Source organism: Cavia porcellus, unplaced genomic scaffold (genome assembly GCF_034190915.1).
Source record: "Cavia porcellus strain 051 isolate PalLab524CR breed Dunkin Hartley unplaced genomic scaffold, mCavPor4.1 scaffold_26, whole genome shotgun sequence".
Lineage (NCBI taxonomy): Eukaryota > Metazoa > Chordata > Mammalia > Rodentia > Caviidae > Cavia > Cavia porcellus.
In genome coordinates, this window is record NW_026947509.1 from 3,656,953 (window position 1) to 3,677,165 (window position 20,213).

At 36.7% G+C, this 20,213-nt stretch overlaps 1 protein-coding gene across 1 annotated transcript in view; it reads right to left on the reverse strand.

The window, feature by feature from the left end:
• Positions 1 to 20,213, reverse strand: part of Dnah14 (dynein axonemal heavy chain 14) — a 345,721-nt gene that overhangs the window by 161,250 nt on the left and 164,258 nt on the right. Inside the window, exons 36-40 of the mRNA XM_063237535.1 lie at positions 16,106 to 16,240; positions 12,203 to 12,418; positions 3,148 to 3,241; positions 1,338 to 1,546; positions 328 to 580 (exon numbers count right to left, since the gene is read on the reverse strand). Coding sequence (XP_063093605.1) covers positions 328 to 580; positions 1,338 to 1,546; positions 3,148 to 3,241; positions 12,203 to 12,418; positions 16,106 to 16,240 — 907 coding nt within the window. The remainder of the gene's footprint in view (positions 1 to 327; positions 581 to 1,337; positions 1,547 to 3,147; positions 3,242 to 12,202; positions 12,419 to 16,105; positions 16,241 to 20,213) is intronic.

The window sequence follows — 20,213 nt, forward strand, 5'->3', positions numbered from 1 at the left end:
TTTCAAATGGCTTTTATTACTTCTAACCTAAAGAATCCTTTAAACACACTAATTTCTTTAAAAACACTAATTTCTTTAACAGAGACATCTAAGGTTTTAACATGCATTTTCTTGCAACTATTTAACATTTATAATATTCATACTTTTGTTGATGTAGTCTGCTATAAAGAGTGTTGAGTTTATATGTGTGCCTACAGTTGATTCAAATAGTCACAAAATCCCTGACCTTCTTTTATTTTCTTTTAGAAAATCTAATAGAAGGTGATAAATTGCTGTTGACTATTTAAGATATAGTATCATTAATATGACACAGGGGAAAAAACTCACTTTTTCCAAAGCCTCCATATTTACTCATAAATTCAAAGAAGGCATCAAGAATTCTGCAGAGGGTTATGATGATCGTTATGTCCTGGATAGGATAAGCCAGAAATTTCTCATGCTTCTTTATAAATTGTAGCCCACTGGTGACACTATTTTTAATCATGAATTCAAGACAATCCACTCCTGATTGACTTATTATTTTAGACGTTTTCAAAAGCCATGACTTAACATAAGGCTCCCATCCAAGATCAACAGGATCCTAGAAATATAAAGCACAAGAAAATCTTATGTAAACACAAATATGGGGTCCTACTTTGTATCTTTTTACTTTACCACAGCCCCCGTCAAAATATGACTTAGAATTATGATCCATTAAAGGGAAAAAGAAAAAAATGGCTCAAGGAGTTACCACTCTCCAGGACAACTTGTGATTTTTTAGCTATGGACTTGGAAAAGGGTAGGTGCTTAGAGAGGGTATATGTGTGTGAGGTTTGGAACTGTTGGCATATGTGTGAGGAAGTTGTCTCTATGAAGACATCTCTACTTCTTGGTCTTATTCTTATATTCGGGTAAGTAGGTAAGAGTCTACGGTGAATCATGGTTAATGCTTAATCTCAGATATGGAAAATGCTTATTTCTGCAGTATCTTCTCTCCACTCATCGCTGTCTTGGTTCCAAGATTCCTACAGTCAGGAAAGTGTTGGATGTCTCTTTTCTCTATTTTAAATCTTTTCTCTATTGGAAAAATATTGCACACCAGCATGTCTAACTGAAAGCGCTTCTTGCAATCATGGAAACATGGACAGTACAATTGCTGAACTAAGTGTTACTATAAGGAGTAATTATATCCACATCCAGGACTAGTTTGTGAGGCTTTGGGAATATAAAGCTCCTGAACTACTGGAAATACTGCTAGGGGTAAAAAGAAAATAAACATTACAGTGCTGTATGTCATGGCTAGTACTACTATCCTAAACAACTTCTCTTTGTTAAAAAAATTTAGTTTTGAAACTCACCATATACACAATCGCACACCGGCTGACAGTAGCAGGACTGGCCTGGGTGAGGCTATCCACTTCAAAAATTACCCGTACTTTGTTAGTTAGTGCTATTCTCTCACTGTTTCCTAGGCACAGGGTTCTGTTGTCATCTAACACAGAGTTTAGATTATCTACCCACAAGGCGTCCACTGGACCATCTAAGATAATCCACTGCCAGTCAAAATCTGCAGAGAAAAGTATTTTAATGTAAATGAGTATAAACTCAAACTTCTTCATTACAATCCTAGAAATTTTCTACTCTATTTATGGAATATTTTCTGAGATGAAAGAGATACCCTAGACAACACTATAATGAATGTTTATATATAGTTTCTAGTATTTATTAAAAGTAAATAAATACACATACTATATACTTATAACTCTTTAAGCACTGTTTAGACATTTTTAGTTGAACTGAATAAATAACTCTTGGCATTTAGATAAGAAAAGTTTTATGAATTTATCTGTTTCATAATAATATTTGTGAGTCTTCTCCTCCACATATGAATTATTTTTAGACATGATGTCCTCGGCAATTCTTTGAAGAAGAATCAAATAGACAATGTTTAAAGAGTCTATCACACTTGGAACCTGTTTACTTCTCATTCCACATGATTTTAGTTTGTTTAGTATTTTGACAAAATATCTTAGACTGAAGATATCTTCAAACAATAGAATTTCTTCTCTCACATGTTTGGATCAAGGTGATGAAAAGCTCAGGATCTAGTAAGGGCCACCCTGGGGCATAAAGGGTCCTTACACGATGGAAGGGGTGGCAAGCCTCTGTTGCACTTCTTTTACTAAAACAGCACTAATCCTATTCATAAGGGCAAAGCCCTCATGACCTAATCACTTCCCCAAAGTATTATCTACTAATAGTATTAAGTTGAGAATTAAAATTTCAGTATATGAATTTGGGGTCAGGGTCTAATATTTAGACAATACTAATATTTATTAAACACACATTGTACACTCACCATTGTGATCTATCATTTTAGAAAATCTACTGATTAGGATTGGGGAAATGTGAGTAAGTTGGTACACACATAGGAAATAGCTAGCCACCTAAAAAGATATTCACGTATTCCAGCAGAGTCCAAGAACAGAGCTAGGATCTATGTAACTGCCACTAGGAAGATGAGTTTGGGCTGACTAGGGATTGTCCTAAAACTGTGTAAAGAACACTTATATGCCCAATCATCGTACTCCCTCCAAAAGAGCATACAAAAATCCAGGGACATAGAAGTAGCAGGAAGTCTCTGTTAAAGTCTGGATCATAATGTACTACCAGTGGATGTAATCACAAGAGTTTCAACCAGAGCAGGGAAAGCAGCAGCAGTTTTGGAACAGAGACCTTGTCATACATGCATTCTGTCCTCTGGCATGTAACAAAGTGTCTGGAATCTATCAGTATGCATTTCATTTCTGATAAGCCTGCAGAATTTGACCAGGGAATGTACATATGACATGGAGTCTCACATCAGCAACAACGTGATTGCAGGCTGCCACTGCTGCTTCTTAAGTCATCATTTATTTCTATCTAATAGGTCTCATGAGAAACTGATGGACATTTATAAAGTAAAAAGCTATTTAAATCCTAGTACTTATATATCAAATAACATAGTTTATACTATAATAGATAACATGTACAAATTTTAAACAAAAACATGAGAAAAGATTAACTATCACTAATGAAAAAGTGTATTTATAGATATAGCTCATTCGGTTCAAAGTTTGTCTTCTATATTAATCAATCCACTTTTTTGAATTTAGTAATAATACTTACTATGATTTTCTGGAATTTTAACATCTTTCTCTGCCTCCTTCACAAAAATACTTTCATCAATATCTGCTGTATCAGAGGCATCAAGTTGGAAAGCCTAAGATATGTAATCAATACAATTTAAATTTTTTGAAACATCTTCCAACCACAATAAATGATATTTAATATGCTTTCTTGAGGGATAAAAATATGAATAGTAGAAGGTTCTGCTACTGAAAAAGCCAGCACACAACTGGTATAACTCACTCATAATTACTTACAACGTATTTCTTTTTGGAAAGCTACTTCATGTCAGTTTTTCCTCCTGCAAAGATGGTACATGGTTGTATAATGTTCAAACATCACAACATAGCATAAGGAAGACAGAAAAAGTTCTTAGAATTTCTACTAGTTATAAAAAACCACCACTGACATTTTGTAATATATTTCCAAACCTTCTATACTATCAATTCTCAAATTTTACAGTACATAAGAATTACCTAGAGTTTATTAAATTGCATATTTTAAGACTTCATCTTTGGAGATTCTACTTGAAGAGATTTGGAAGGAAGCTCAGGAATTTCTATTTAATATGCACCCCAGGTTGTTATAATAAAGTTCTCACATCCACCTTTGAAAAATTCTTATTTATGCATGTGGCTAATTCCTAATTATCTGAGAAAGGACTTAGTTATTCATTTCCCAACAGAGGTGACTGGCATGTCAGCAGCTGGCTGGCAGTGGCTTTCTTTACCACCAAGAGGGGTAGGGAGAAGGCCAAGCATTAGAGATATGTCAGTGCCCTTGCAGGGTTTGAAAGGTTGGATCAGCTGCTGGTGATCACTGGCCTTGTCAGAAGGTCAGCAAGCACCTGGATACATTTACTACCACTCCCATTATAAAAGTCTGAAATAATCAAATAATCATTCTCGGACATAAGTTATTATGCCTTAGTTCTTTTCCTCCTCTAGATGGACATATATATACATACATTTTATTAAGTTTAAAATACATTTATTAAAATACACTTTATTAAGTTTCTTCCCAAAGGTTTGTGGCAATGACAATCCTACCAACAAGGTGTAAGAATGAATGTTTTGTCATCCTTGTTAATACTAAATACGTTCACTATCTAAATTCTCAGATTTTGAAGATCTGGTGAGACAAAAATGCTTCTTATTGTCATAATTTTTACTTCTGTAATAGTGAGCCTGGGGATCTTTTCATATGTCTGTTGGTAATTTATGTTTGTTCTATCAGCTCAATAGTATCTGTGTGTACAGTTTTTCCTCATTTCCTTATTTTGTTGTTCAAGATTCTTACTCGTTTTAAAGTCTTTTTATATATTATAATATTAATTCATCACCTATAAATGTAAACAAATTCTTCCAAAATGTGGTTTGCTTTGACTTTATTCATTGTAACTACATTTTCATATTTACATTCCAGTTCTTTCATCTTTTTTCTTACAATATTTGGGTGTCCAGTCTAAGTTAAGAGTATTTTAATTGTAAAAATGTGCTCTGAAATATTATATTTTTACATTTAGATTGCTAATTTATCTGGAATTTTATTTTGATTGGGAGCTAGACATAGCGGTCTTCCCATATTTTCACATAAGACAGTAGAAAATTTTAGGGTGTCAGAAACATTTCTTTAGGAAATATTACTTTAATAATATCATCAACAGACAAATAAAAATTACCAACAGACATATGAAGAGACAGAGGCTGAGTAACATGTTCTACTGATTGTGCCCACTCAGAGACATCAATTTGAACAGCTCTTCATATGTCAAACTACCTTTACTAGAACTAAAGAATCCAGCTGAGAGAACATAAGAGCCTTGTTGCAGTAGGAAAAAAAGACACATTAAAGAGAATGCAGGATTGAAAAAGTTTTCCTTCTCCAACTCCAACCAGGTAGAATGGAAAGAAACACTTCCTGCCTGCAGGAGGGAAATGGAATTAAGCCTAGACCTCAGAGTTGAAACCCAGTACCAGATCCTCGTGATGAAACATGGTGTCAGTTAGAGCCCTAGACTCCACTCACACTGGGAAGTGGGACAGGAAAGCAGAAGAGTTAAAAATATCACATCATAGTGATATATATGCACCCATGTTTATAGCAGCATAATTTGTAATAGCTAGATCTTGGAAAGAACCTAAATGCCCATCAGCCAAAGAACAAATAAAAAATATATGGTATTTTTATACCACAGAGTACTACTCAACCATAAACTTAAGATAAACTTAAAACTTTAATAGGTAAATGGATGTAACTTGAGACCATACTCATAAATGAAATAAATACAACTCACATTTGGACATGGCTGGGAAGATGGCAGATTGAAAGGTAGCAGGGTAGAGAGCCTCTCTGAGAAAAACAACTCAGAGGCTAGAATTTAACACCATGGAGAAGACCAGATGAAAGGAGAAGGATTCTCATGACCCAAGAAGAAACTTTGGAAAAAGAAAAAGAAAAATAAAGAAAGGAAGGAAGGAAAAATGTAGACAAAAGGCTGGAACCAGACGTACTCTCACTGGAGCTGATCCCGCACTGTGCCGGGCATTCCTTGGAGTCAGACGATTCATGGTCATGCTGAAGTCATGGGGTAGCACCAAAATCAGGGGTTGGTGAGCCCAAAGCCCTTGGTGGGAGGAAGCAGTGCAATGGAGAACGGAACCAACATAGAGAGTTGCATTAACCCATGGTGAGTGTTAGGAATTGGGTCCGGCAGAGAAGGTGACCAGATGGACAACATATTGGAATTGGGCAGGATGGGCCTGAACTTGGAACCACAGTGGCGGCAGTTGGCCACTCCTGGCTCAAAGAGAACTGGTGAGATCTGACCAGGGGCTGGGTCATGCCCCTGGTCAGGACCTAATAGCCAGGGATGAAACTGTCCCAAACCTGTGACATCTGCACAACGGCACAGACTAATGTGCTGAAGGTACTCACGGTTGACTGGCTAAGAGGAGAGAGGCCAGCCCACATTGTCCCTGCATGCACCTCTCAGATCAACAGTAAACTGGAGAGGGCAGCAATCCCCTAGTCAGCATGCTTCAGAAAAACTGTAAGCAATACAGAAAGGGCCTGAGACCTCCACCATACATCTGTCTGAAAGAAACCAGAAACATGACAAGAGAAAGAAACAAGAAAAAGCCTCCAGCCACTGACCCAGGGAAAATAAGTCCAGGAGAAGTAAATAGAGAAGAGATTGAGGGTAGCAAACATGCAATATGGGACACAGCATCAGTGGACATAAAGAAATACCTTTGGGATCTCATAGATGAACTTAAAACTGAAATTCTAATTCAAGTGAGGCAAGATATAAAAAGATTAATAAAATAAATGCTAAGCATCTCTCAAGAAGACACAGATGGAAGAATGGAGAAATCCAGAAAAAGGAGAGAAACCTTTGATGAAGAATATAAGCAAAATCTAGAATACATGAAACAGAGCCAAAGAGATTACCAGGAAATTTAAAACTCCATTGAAATCTGGCAAAATTCATTGACAGAAACTAAAGTTAGACTTCAAAACTTGATAGATTTGCAATGTGTGATTGTGAAAGGAAAGATCTTTTAAAAATAACAAGGAAGGAATAATACAAAGGCTAGAAGATGGACAAGAGGATCTATAACTTACAAATAAAAAACATGAGCAAAGAAGCAGGAATAAACACAAAGGAAATACAAACACTATTCACAGAAATAATTAAGGAAAACTTCCTAATCATAGGAAAAGGAAATGATATTCAAATATATGAGGCATATAGAACTCCAGCCAGCTACAACCAAAACAGATGTACACCCATATATATAATAATCAAGATTCCAGAAATTCATCACAAGAACAGAATCTTAAAAGCAGTCAGAGAAAAGAAACAGATCACCTATAAAGAAAAATCATCAAAACCACGACAGACTTCTCGACACAAACTATCAAATCAAGAAGAGCTTGGAGCAAAGTATTCCAAGCCCTGAAAGAAAATAACCTCCAACCCAGACAGATGTACCCTGAAAAACTCAAAATTAAAGGAGAAACAAGATGTTTCCATGACAAAGAGGAACTGGGGGAGTTTTGACCACCAATCCAACTCTACAAAAAATACTGAAGGACATTCTAGAGAGAGAAAAAAAAATTACTAGGATTCCAGCGACAGTGGCAGAGAGCCTCAATGAACAGGGCAAACTGTGGAATGAAGGAGAAAAGTAGACAACCAACAGCAGAAAAATAGCATAGCAGAGATGAGGCAGAGAAGGTTGCCTATAATCTCTAACACAGATGCCTGAATAGACTAACAAAAAGAAACAGAGGCAGAGTAGATCAGGAGATAGGGCCCATCGAGATGCTCTGAATAGGAAATACAATCTACCTGAAAGAGGGTTAATGTCAAAGATGAGAAAACAGTGTTCTATGTGACAGGGAACCAGAAAGAAATAGGGACAACTCTTCCAGCAGCTGCAGATAGGTTGGAAAGTCATGACACTTTTGTGCAGTGGAGAACTACTCAGCTAGAAGGAAGGAAACCTTGAAGCTTTAGTAAGTAAAGGAGTACAGCTCAAGATCAAGTTCAGGGGTAAAAAGGTTCAGAACCACTTATATAGATAGTGGGTTGCCCCCTTATCTAAAAACTAAAGGAGCTAGTGGGACCCATAATGTACACAAGCATTCTGAGAAAGGGAAAGGGGCGGAACTGTCTAAAAAAGGAAAGCAGAGGACATTGTTAATAGTGTATCAGGATTTAAAAGCCACACTAGTCTTTTTGCTGTTTAATGTGATTTTATTCTGTTCTAGTCTGTCTACTCGTACTAGATTTGAGGGCACAGACAGCTATCCCCAAAACAGCAGGATATACTACCGTAGCTATCCTTAATTTCCTATTAAATTAACCTGAAGCCTTGTATTACTTACACTGTCTTACTATGACTGATCTTATTTGAATCTGGTTTGTTAGATTGCTGTTTTGTCTTGACTGATTTTATTCTAATTTGGTATGTTTGATAGTATCAAGTCTAATAGCAGAGGCAACTACTCTGAAGATGACAAAATGCAATAGGATACCCATTCATGTTTGATTACTAACTGCTTTTGAAGTCCTTTAATGCCTCCACTGTTTTGTTTTTATCAATATTGCTATATAGTGCTACGTTCAATTATATTATACCTGATGATATAGACAAGTCTATTGAAAATTACAAGAGACATGATAGTAACTACTGTAGATCAGCTAATATTGTGGTTTTATGTCTTTTTCATTTCATGTTTTTCTAGGAATTTGTTTTGTTGTCTTGTTTTCATTTGTTTTTCCCTCTAATACAGAAAGGATAGGTATACATGTAGAGATTTATGCATATGTAGAACTTCTAAACAGATTATGAGAATAGATTACATAATGTATGATGTAATGAACAGATACTCTGAAGAACATGAGACACTAAGATACCCAGTGCTAATTCTGTAGCATCATGATATAAAATCTAGCAATACTATTATTCTCTGCCAAGAATGATATTAGTCTGTTTTATTTTGTTTAATTTCAACATACATAAAGATATGGACAGCTATTTTGAGGAGAACGAGAGACATTATGGCAGCCATTGTTGACTTCCCTATTGTCTTGTTTTGAAGACCTAAAAAGCTTTCATCATCCTGTTCTGACCAGTTTTAGTACTATTTTGTTTGGTATGAATTCACTGTGTGTGACGATATGGACAACTATTTGGAAGAAAACAAGAGATAATATGATAGACAGTGAAGATCACTGGTGGTCTTGCTTTGAAATCTGTGTTTCTTAAATTGTTTTCTTATGATACATTTTGTTCTGTTTAATTTTACCCTCTTTAAAAAAAAACAACTCACATTTGTAAATATCGTATTTTCTCCCTACTGTGAGAAGCTGAGAGAAATATATATATATATATATATATATATATATATATATATATAATAGTTATACTACTATTTGCATTGTAAAAAAGTCAGTGCTAATATTGTTTGGACAATTAAATGCAGATATCTTGAACTCTGAGTGACTAAAGATAACAATATGCAATGTGTTAACCATCATTATCTTGTTTTGAAATTTTGGGTGTCTCTCTTCTCTCTCCTCTCTCTCTCTCTCTCTCTCTCTCTCTCTCTCTCTCTCTCTCTCTGTCTCTCTCTCTCTGTGCCAGAGATCAAACTCACAACTTAGTGCTTGCCAGGCAGGGGCTTATGCTGCTGAGCTAAATCCCCAGCCCATTTTTTCTTGCTCTTTAAAATTAAAAAAAAATTGTGAGAAAGAAGGAGAGAGAAAAAAAACCCAGTTCCTACATGTGGCACTTATATGGACCAGATTACACACCTAGGTTTCTGGGCTATCTGCTTTTAAACTTCTGTATGAGACAGCTTTCTTCAAAAACAACACCTTAATCATTGAAAACGAACAAGAAAGCCTTGAAGCAAGTGAAGTCCTTAACCCAGTTCCAGCAAATTCTGTCAGCCTTGAGGCAACAGACTCTAGGCCTACTCCATCTAGCAAGCTTCTTTTCTGCCCTAAGATCCAAATACTGGTCAAGGCTCTAGACACACAAGACCTAAGCAAACCCCAGTGGGAAGGTACCTATATGGTGACTCTTTCCACCCCTACTACAATTAAGGTGATGAGACACAACTCTTACATTCATTACTCCAGAGTGAAGCTGTAGACTGCCTCTCAGAGCTACAACAACAACATAGCTCATCCCAAGGCCACATCGAGACCATCTACAATGTGAACATGTGGATAACCTCAAGTTTCTATTCAAAAGACAAAACAAATTTAAGTAATGCTAAAATCTGCCTACTGTGGGTATAGGTGATATCTATCTCCTTATACCAATTTCAAGACTTCCTATACGTCTTGTCTCAAGAAGTTCAGTTTTATTCTATATCCACCAAACAAGACCTCATTGACATTACATATTAACTCTGGTTTCAGGGCTCTTTTTCTTTTGTTTTTTGTTTTTTTTAAATTTTATTTAAAGAAAGAATAAACAAAACAGAAAAGGGATCGAAATAATACATAATTTCAAAGAAAAAACAAACAGTAAGAAATCACTAGTTGATAATTACATATTGTCCACTTACAAATAGTTGTTCAAGTCAGGGATCTTTTTCTAACTTCAACCCAACACAAATAGAATTGTTTTGCTTCTACACTCTCTGAACTCTCATTTTGTGTCCTCTACCAGAAAAGAGGAAAACACCTATGATCAATACAGAGGGATTTACTGTGGATTTTTATTTATACTGTTGTTGTGACTCCAATTCAGTTGTCTTCTGTCTCAGGGATAACTTCTCATGCTCACACTCACCCAATCTGGGCCCATCATCTATTTTCAGTGGGACAGAGACACCCTCTAGAATCAATATGGTGGCATAAAAACTCACCCACCCAGATGACAGGGGCCCTGAGCTCACAGTATACTAATTGTTGGTTCTGTTTTACAATCTCCCAGATGATCATGCCCTCACACCTTGGGTAATAGTTCAACCCATCCATCACCCACACGATCATAAGTAAGAGTGAGGGGCCCTGAGAGCTCCAAAACCTCCAACAGACTTAACAAGTGTTCCCATCACAGGCATGATAGAAGGCATTGACTTACTTGCCTGGATATGACACACAGATATAAGGCTAGACTTCCCCTTCTGCCATGACACACTCACTGGACTCTCCTATGCCCTCCACAAAAAATAGTGGGGAAAAAGAGGGAAAATCCATTCATTTGATAGCACATTTAGCACTGTCCCTCAAAAAAGGCTCAGTTAGGTTTACCCTAAAATCTACCTCCAACCAATCTTATAAACAGAGTTCTCTGACTTTCGTACATTCCCCTTCCCTCCATAATTGTTCTATTAAAAACACCTAAGATAAATTTCAACTTGGGGGGATACAGGGCTTAAATCTCTACAAATGTAGGGAAGTTGGGTATTATTCACTTAGATTCCAATCCTGATGTTGTAACTGCCTTTAATCACCCTGACCTAGAGCAATTAGAACATATTATACAGGACACTGAACATCTTTGTCTCAACAACAGCAAGAGCCCGTTACACTCATTGTTCTAAGAGTTATACCCTTCCTAGCTGCACTGGGAGGACTTACCTCTGGAGTACTGGCCATTCATCTCAAATATCCAACCTCACTGCTAATAAGGCTAAGGTGGCCAAGACTCTGGGAACAGTCTCAGGAACCTTGAGTTGTCTCTCAGTTCACTTACAAATATGGTACTAAAACATATTGTCAAATTCTGGATTGGACACTTACCCATTGGAAGGGAATGTTTGCACATAACCTACAAACACTATCCTTTGTAATGTATCATCTCTAGATCACGTGCACTATCTAATATAATACAAATGCTATGCAAATAGCTGTTATTCTATATTGTTTAGGAATAATGACAAAATAAGTCTGTACATATTCATTACGGACACAGTTTTTGCCCAAATAGTTGACTCTTTGGCTAGAGAAGGATGATTCTACTGCCATAACCATGTTGAGTAATATTCAAATTTCTACTTCACAATTTAATAAGTATGAAATTTTATTTCCTATTTTACAAAATTATTTCTTATAGCCTTTATTTTAAAGTAGCATCCTTTAAAAGTATATTTTACCTTTTATCAGTAATCACTTATTACTAACAGAAGTACAGCTTTTCAAATATTTGCAATATATATGTATTTGCTCTTTGATGAACTTTATATCAAATACTTTATTCAGTTTTCTGCTGAAGTGCTTTTTTCCTCATTAACTGATAAGATAATGAGATAGTACCACAATCCCTAGGCCATTCTCCATTTAGACTTAATTCACTTAGTGTTCCTTTTGAAGCAAATATCTTTAACTTCATTTTACAGCTTACTGACCATTGTAAAACTCAACAGTATATTTTCAGTTTTTAAAATTCTCTTTCTAAAGCTGTTCATATTTTTAAGTTGCTTTTAATAATAATAAGCATCTAATGATAGTTCAATGTCAGTGCTCAGTCAATTAAATAATCCAGATTAGACAAATAAAATACTCATTCCATAGGAAACTTACTTTTGACAAATCTAACAACCTTGTTTTTAATCCAAGGTCAACGGCTTTCTTTGGGTACCTTGTGGTGTCAAAATATACATAATTTCGAATTGCTGCTGAGAATAACCCATCGGTCCACTCCATAGTGTTAGGATTCAGTCGTCCATATAGTTCACCAACAGTAATGCACTTTGGATTTAAAACACAGATATCAACTTTTCCTCTTCTTCCTGGGACCTGGGAAAAATCCAGTGTGGTTTATAAAGCTATTAGCTATAGAATAATTATCTTTTCTTTTTTTGCTCTAAAGTAGTAATATTATAAAAAATGTTTGAGAGCAGCCTTTCACATCTAAGAAAAATTCTCTATAAAGGTGGCAATTTACAAGAAACAGTAAAACTATTCATTAAAATTAACCATACTATTAAAATCTTAAGTCTAAGTAAAAATAGTTCTTCCAAAGGGATGAAAGAAGCCTCACTGTGCCTCATCTGGGGATGTGGTATTTGAATTGGGAGATAGAGTCTGGAGCCACTCTGTGGGTAGAGAGCAGAAGCAAAGTCTGCTTAGAAGCTGTGGATCAGAGCTGGTGCCCACCCAGGAAGACCTCTATAACAGTTTAGCCTGGCTTGCTGTTGAAGCATGGGATTGTCTCTGCTAACACAGACCTCAGGAAAGTGGCAGGCACTTTTGCAGAAAACCACAGACCTGAAGGCAAGAGATACAACATACTCTCCAAGCACTAAGGGAGAAACTGGGGTGAAAATCTTTGGAAAATTCAGAGAGGCAAAAGCAGCTGGTTATAAGGATGAGTTGTGAAAGCCACAGCCAAGATAACATGCACAGGAAAGAGTGGAGACCTTAGGTGTCCATTTCATTCTAATCCCTCACTTAGCTGGCTCAGTGAAGAACCAAGCAACCACAGATCAGGTCTGAGAAGATCTATAGTACAAGTAGGAATTTCAAAACAAAGGGATCAAAATTTTAAAAAGGAAACAAAAAGCATGGGGCTGCAATAGTAAAACAAAATTCAATGATAGACTCAAAAGCAAAGGTGTTTCACAGAAGATTTGAGCAGATAGAAGGAGTTTAATGAGACTTGAAAACAGGGCAGTTGAAATTACCAGTGCTGAGAAGAGCAAAGAACAAAGAATGAAAAACAACGAACAGAGTTGAAGGGACCTAGAAATATCATAAAGTATACCAACCTATGCATATGGGAATCCTAGAAGAGAAAAGGGGCAAAAAATATTTGTATGCATACTGGCCAAAATTTTACCAGTTATTAAAATACATGAAATACACATATGAGAAGCCCAACAAGTGCCACACAACATGACTAAAAATATACAAAAAAGAGCTAGATATGGTGGTGCATTCTTGTAATCGCAGCACTCAGGAGGCTGAGGCAGGAGAACTGTTGCATGTTTGAGACCAGCCTGGACTACAAAGTGAGCCAAAGGCCAGCCTGAACTGCATAATGAGACCCTGTCTCAAAAAAGACACACACACACACACACACACACACACACACACACACACACACACATAAATGAAGAGGGCATTAAAATGGCACACAAGAAAAAAAATAGAAAACTTAATGACTATCAGTAATAATTTTTTATGTAAATAGATGAACTTTATCACTTAAAAGGAAAAGATTAGTGTAATTGGTAAAAACAAAAACATAATATATGCTGCATACAAAAAGTTTACTTTAGACACACAGTTCAAATAGCATGAAATGAAACAAACTTGTTCCCAAATAATGTGAAAATAAAAAGATTATTAGAAATGTTTCATATATAAAAACTAAAAGAGAGTAAGGTAGTTACTAGTACCAGGGAAAACAGATTTTAGATAAAAATTGTTGAAACAAAGATATGGCATATTGATAAAGAGTCAATTCATCAAGAAGATGTAATACTTATAAACATATACACTCCAAATAAAAGAGCCCCAGAGTATATGAAGCAGCACTGACAAAATTCAAGAGAGGAAATGAATAATTCTACATTAGTACTTGGAGATTTATCTGTCCACTTTCAATAATGGATAGAACATACAGACAGAAGATCAGTAAGTGAATAAAGGACTTGAATTAACACTACAAAACAACGAGACCTAATACATCTCTATAAAAAATACCAGAGAATGTATATATGTACATTCACATGGACAAACCATGTTAAGTCAGAAGAAACTGTCAATAAATTTTAGAAGATTAAAATAATATCTTCTTTAACCACAATGAAATGAAGTTAGAGACTGAACACATTAGAACTAGAAAATTTGGAAATATTTAAACAACAAACCCTGTGGGTCAAAAAGGAATATAAATAATATTTTGAGATGGATGAAAATAAAAACACAATATACCAAAATTTATGATGTGCAATAAGAGAAGTTAAAAGAAGAAAACTTGTAACTGTGAACACCTATATTATAAACGAAAGATCTAAAATCAATAATTGAACTTTACAATTTAAGGAACTACAAAAGAAAAGCACTATACACAAACCCCAGAAAGAAGAAATAGAGAACAGATTTTAAAAATAGAGAACAGAAAACACAATAAATTAACAATATCAAAACATGGCTGCTTGAAAGATCAATATAATCAATAAGCTTTTAGCTAGACTGAGCTGGAAAGAAAAGACAAATAAATGATATCACCAATGGAAATATGGACATGACTGGTATCTTATAGAAAGAAACTATTATGAACAACTTTATACCAATAAATTTTGTAAGAAATGGACAAATTACTACAAGCATAAAAATTATCAAAGAAACAGAAAATCTCAACAGTCTATTGCAAATAAAGAATCTGAATCAGTAATGGAAAACCTTCAATAAAGAACATCCAACTCCAGAAGTAAATGAATTCTGCAAAAGTTTTGAAAAAGGGAAGGAATATTTACTGATACCTTCTATGAAGTTACATTAACTTGATACCAAACCCAAATTAAGATAGCACAAGCAAACTAGGGATCAACTTATGAATTCAGATGTAAAAATTCTCAAATACTGCTTTCCAACTGTAATAGCTGACACATTGTGTCTACTTGGGAAGTTTAGAAACTCACTTTGTAAACATCTTCATCCTGTTCAAGAGGAGGTCACACAGATTGTGTGAGTACTACATAAATCCTTCCTAGGGGCTGATATCCTGATTACAGTATAAGGGAGGAAAAGAGACCTGCTCTTCTCTCGCTTTTTCTCTTGCTGCTTTTGCTGTTTTCTGCTGCCTTGAAGGACTGCCCCTGTGCCATGCCACCCTGCTGTGGAGCCAGCTGATTATGGACTGAAACTTCCACAAACTGTGAGCTAAATAAACCCTTTCTTCCTTAATTCTGGGCGTTAAGTATTTTGTCCCAGAAATGAAAGAAAAGTAACCAAGATACCAATTGAGTCAGAAAACACTTAAATTAATATATGATGAAATGGAATTGATCCTATGAGTGAAAGGAATGAAAGTGGTAGAAAATAATTATAACACAAATAATAATAGAATAAGAAAAAACTACATAATATTAAGAACTACAGAAAAATAATTTGACAAATTTCCACACCCTTTCATGTCCAAAAACAAAACAAAAACAAAAACTACTCAGAAAAGTCAAAATACAAGGAAAACTCTCTATAATAGGGGTATTTATGAAAAATCCACAGTTAACATCACATCCCATAATTAAAGACTGAAAACTTTCTCCCTAAATTAGAAACAAAACAAGAATTCTCTTTACACCACTGCTGTTAGTTATTATATTGGAAGCACTAACTGGGGGATTAGGCAAGAAAATATATAACACACCACATTGGAAAGGAAGAGATAAAATCATTTCAATATATTTAGAAAAATAAACAAAACCCAGAAAATATAAACAAATGTAGAAGCATTTATTGAATAGAGGACTTTACCTTTGAGAGAGATTCACTGCCTGTAACTGCGAAGATGTCTACAGCTGGTAATAGTACTAATGCCTTCTCCAAAATTTTTCTGACTGTTGTCTTTCCACCACCTGTTGGGCCCAGTAACATCACACCAACACAAGCCTAAAACAAAGTTTGTAGATTTATTTATTTTTAAATCACTCAAAAAGTTTATTTACAAATAGATCTTTGCTTCCTTCAAATTATAGTTTAAACCATTGCAATTTGACTTCTGCTTTTACTGAGTAGGATAATGCTAAAATCACAAGAAATCTAACTTCAAAACTCAAAGAAAAAAATCAGTTCTTGATATTGAACAGTTTATCATCTAACTTTCTGCTTTTCCTTCTTTATTAATAACTGTCTTCTATTTTTCCTTTTTCCTGAGTTCTGATTCTCTTTTGCTTGTTCGACTTCCCCAATTCACTCTAGTTCTTCTTTCTCTTCTACATCATTCCTCTTCAGGCTTTAACTATGACCTAGATTTGAATGACTTCCTGATGTGTACTTTTTCTAAGCCACAGCCTGGTATTTTTGTTACAGCAGCCTGAAATGACTAAGACACAGTCAAATATATTGAAGACTATTGTAATAGCATTAAAGAAGTTACTACTTTTAAAGTAATATATTAGTCATATAAATACATTAAAATGAAATATGGGTGAATTTAAATAGACTTTCACTAACTTTACAATCTCTACCCTCACAGAGGTCTCTTGCATGTTTAGACTCTGTATCTAACAAGATCAGAAGAGTCCAGAAACCATTTCTTATAACATGGAAATTAACTGTTTGGAATACAGTTAGCCTAGAACTTATGGGTCATGAAAGAGCAGCAGTTGTTCACTCTGAGGTAAGCCTCCTTCCACAATTAACCTCCTGGAATAATTCTTAAATTCACAAAGATTCCCTGAGTAAAGTATCTGTGGTCTGGTTTCCTTAGGCATTTTTTTTACCACTTGGAAAACTTCAAAGGAGAAGATTAATGAATGCACATCTTTGGGAGTGTGGAGTATAGAAATAAATGATGGCTGCTGACCAAACTCCACTGTCCCATGGTAAGGATGTACGCTTTGATGAGACTGCCCAGAATCAAGCTATAGTTGAGTCTATGTTATGGTTTAGGGACAATGCCCCCTAAAGGGCTAATGCTCTTGTGGCTTAGATTTTCACAAGGTAACTAAATCATGTGGACACTACTGCTGACATGTTGTTAAATGGGATCTGAGCAGAAGAGACAGGTCACTGAAGGCAGGATCTGGAAGGTATATCTCTATTTATGGCTTCTCTATTCTATTTGACCACTATGATATGAGCCTATTTCTTTCCTTGGGGCTTTCCACTACACAATTCAAGGACTGAAACTTTTTAACTGTGAGCCAAAATAAACCACTCTTCCTTTAAGTTGTCAGTGTCAGTATTTTGCCCAGTAATGACAGTGACTAAGACAATCTGCCCTGCCCAGATTACTGTGATTGCTATAGGGATACAACATCACACTGGACCTGACAACATGTCAAAATATCTCAAGACGTTGTTCTCATAGAAGAAAGGACTGTATATTTCTGATGCACAAGACACTTCATTTCAGACTCTTGCCAAAAGCTGATATAGTTGTGTCACAGAGAGGGAAGCCACAATGAACTGAGCATGAATCCAAGGGACTGCTGGAAAGCTGACAACATTACATATTAATAACCTCAGAGATACTGGTGCTGCCTCACTGTGTTGAAATTATTCAGATTAGCGTTGATGTTCTAATCCAATCAGTCACTCTAACCACAGCATTGTCTTTTGAAATTTGACCGGAGCCGCGGGAGACAGGAGACCAAACTCGAGCAGGATCAGCTCTCAAACTTTATACGTACAGCGAACCGGACCTGACAAGGTCCGCCACCCTCAACGTTGGTTCCTCTTCCGCCGTTGGGGGCAGGAACAACCTCTTATAAGGGGAAGCAGTATCCAATCACAGAGAAGCGCGCCTAACAAGCTGATAGGCTAGCGTCACGGGTAACTGGGCAGATATGACAATTTGGCGGGCTTGTTCAGGCCGGGAAGAACCCGGAAGCAGGAAATGGGCGCCATTCATAGGCGGCTTCCCACAGAAATTAATTTGCATCACATGCGTGAATTTCTGAACCACCTGTTGTCTGACAATGGTGTATATTTTATCCCAAAAGTCATTCAACAATGTGCAGAATCTCAAGGTACTTGGTGAACCTTTTGCATTCCCAACAATCCATAAACATCTGATTGTACTGAGTATTGATAAGGACTCCTCAAAAATTAACTCAAAAAGATTTTTGGGTCAATTTCTCTCATTTTTTGGACCACATACTTTACAAGGAAGTGTGATTGGATATACATTTGTCCAAGAAAAGATCATCATCTTTCATCTGTTTTCTGAGAAATGTCAATATAAGAGAGAAAGAGGATTAAACAGACACTTTTGAAAATCTGAGATTAGCTCCAACCATTCCTAGGCATAGTGCTTCTTTCTTTTCCCTAATAACAACTCCAGGCTAATCTGGCTGTTCATATTCTAGGTTGTAGACTGACATGAGGCCCATCCAATTCAAATTTAATTATGTTTCAACTACCTGGATTCTTTCAGATTGAAGGGTAACAATAGCTTGGCTGAGCATGCTGTCAGCTAAGGCCATCCACAATGGCCTAAACAGGCTGAAGTAGAGGACACAGTGGTTCTCTGAAAGCTTTTTAAATTTTTTATTATTTTGAAGGTAGTGAAATACAAAAGGACAAGACAGAACAAAGCCAATTGAGACAGTGCAGTGAAATTGGTACATAATATCACAACAGGTTACCGGGATAACAGTAATAGGTACCACAATATATCTCATTATCTTTTTCTTTATGTTCATTCTTTCTTTATTCTTTATGTTCTTCTTTATTATATTCTTCCAATCAGGTATAGCAAAATCAAACCAGATACAGAACATTATAGAACTTATCAAAACAGAATATTGAATAGAGCAATACAATTAATCAGAACAAAGCAAAACAGTGGTAACAATATTTGCCTTCAAAGAGATCCCCCCATTTGCTATATTGCATATGGTCAATCTCCCAAGAGATGCTCAGATCTCTGGCTCCCATTTGCTAACGCGGGGGAGATGGGATGTTTGATTCTCAACCCACGCACTGGTAGGCTCATGGCTGCTTACCAGAAAGGCAAGCAGATTGCTTGGTTTCTCAGAACCCTAAGTTTCAACATGGCATGGATCTCTGGAAATACCGGCTGGTTCTCTCCCTGGGGCAGCCACCGCTTGCCCAAGCCATGGATGCTTACCAGGGAGGCAAGTGGGTTGCTTGGTTTCCCAGTGCCCTAAGTTCCAACATGGTGTGGACTTCAGGCGATGCTGGCTGGTTCTTTCCCTGGGGCAGCCACCAATTGCCCAAGCCATGGCTGCTTATCAGAGAGGCAAGCAGGTTGCTTTGTTTCCTAGTGCGCTAAGTTTCAACATGGCATGGATCATGGAAGACACTGGCTGGTTCTCTCCCTGGGGCAGCCACCAATTGCCCAAGCTATGGCTGCTTATCAGAGAGGCAAGCAGGTTGCTTTGTTTCCTAGTGCGCTAAGTTCCAACATGGCATGGATCATGGAAGATGCTGGCTGGTTCTTCCCCTGGGATGGCTGCCTCTTGCCTGAGCCATGGCTGTTTACCAGGGAGATGAGTGGGTTGTTTTGTTTCCCAGTGCCCTAAGTTCCAACATGACATGGATCTTGGGAGATGCTGGCTGGTTCTATCCCTGGGGTGGCTGCTGCTTACCAAGGAGGTGAGCGGGTTGATTTGTTTCCTAACACCCTAAGTTCCAACATGGCGTGGATCTCCGGAGACTGGTTCATTTCCAGGGGTGGCCGCCTCTTGCCTGAGCCATGGCAGCTTACCAGGGAGGTAAGCGGGTTGCTTGGTTTCCCAGCGCCTTAAGTTCCAATACAGCATGGACCTCAGGAGATGCTGGCTGGTTCTCTCCCTGGGGATGACACTGCTTGTCAAGACACTGCTGCTTACCAGGGAAGCAAGCAGGTTGCTTGATTCCTGAAAGTTTTATTAGACATCCTTGTGCCTCTTGC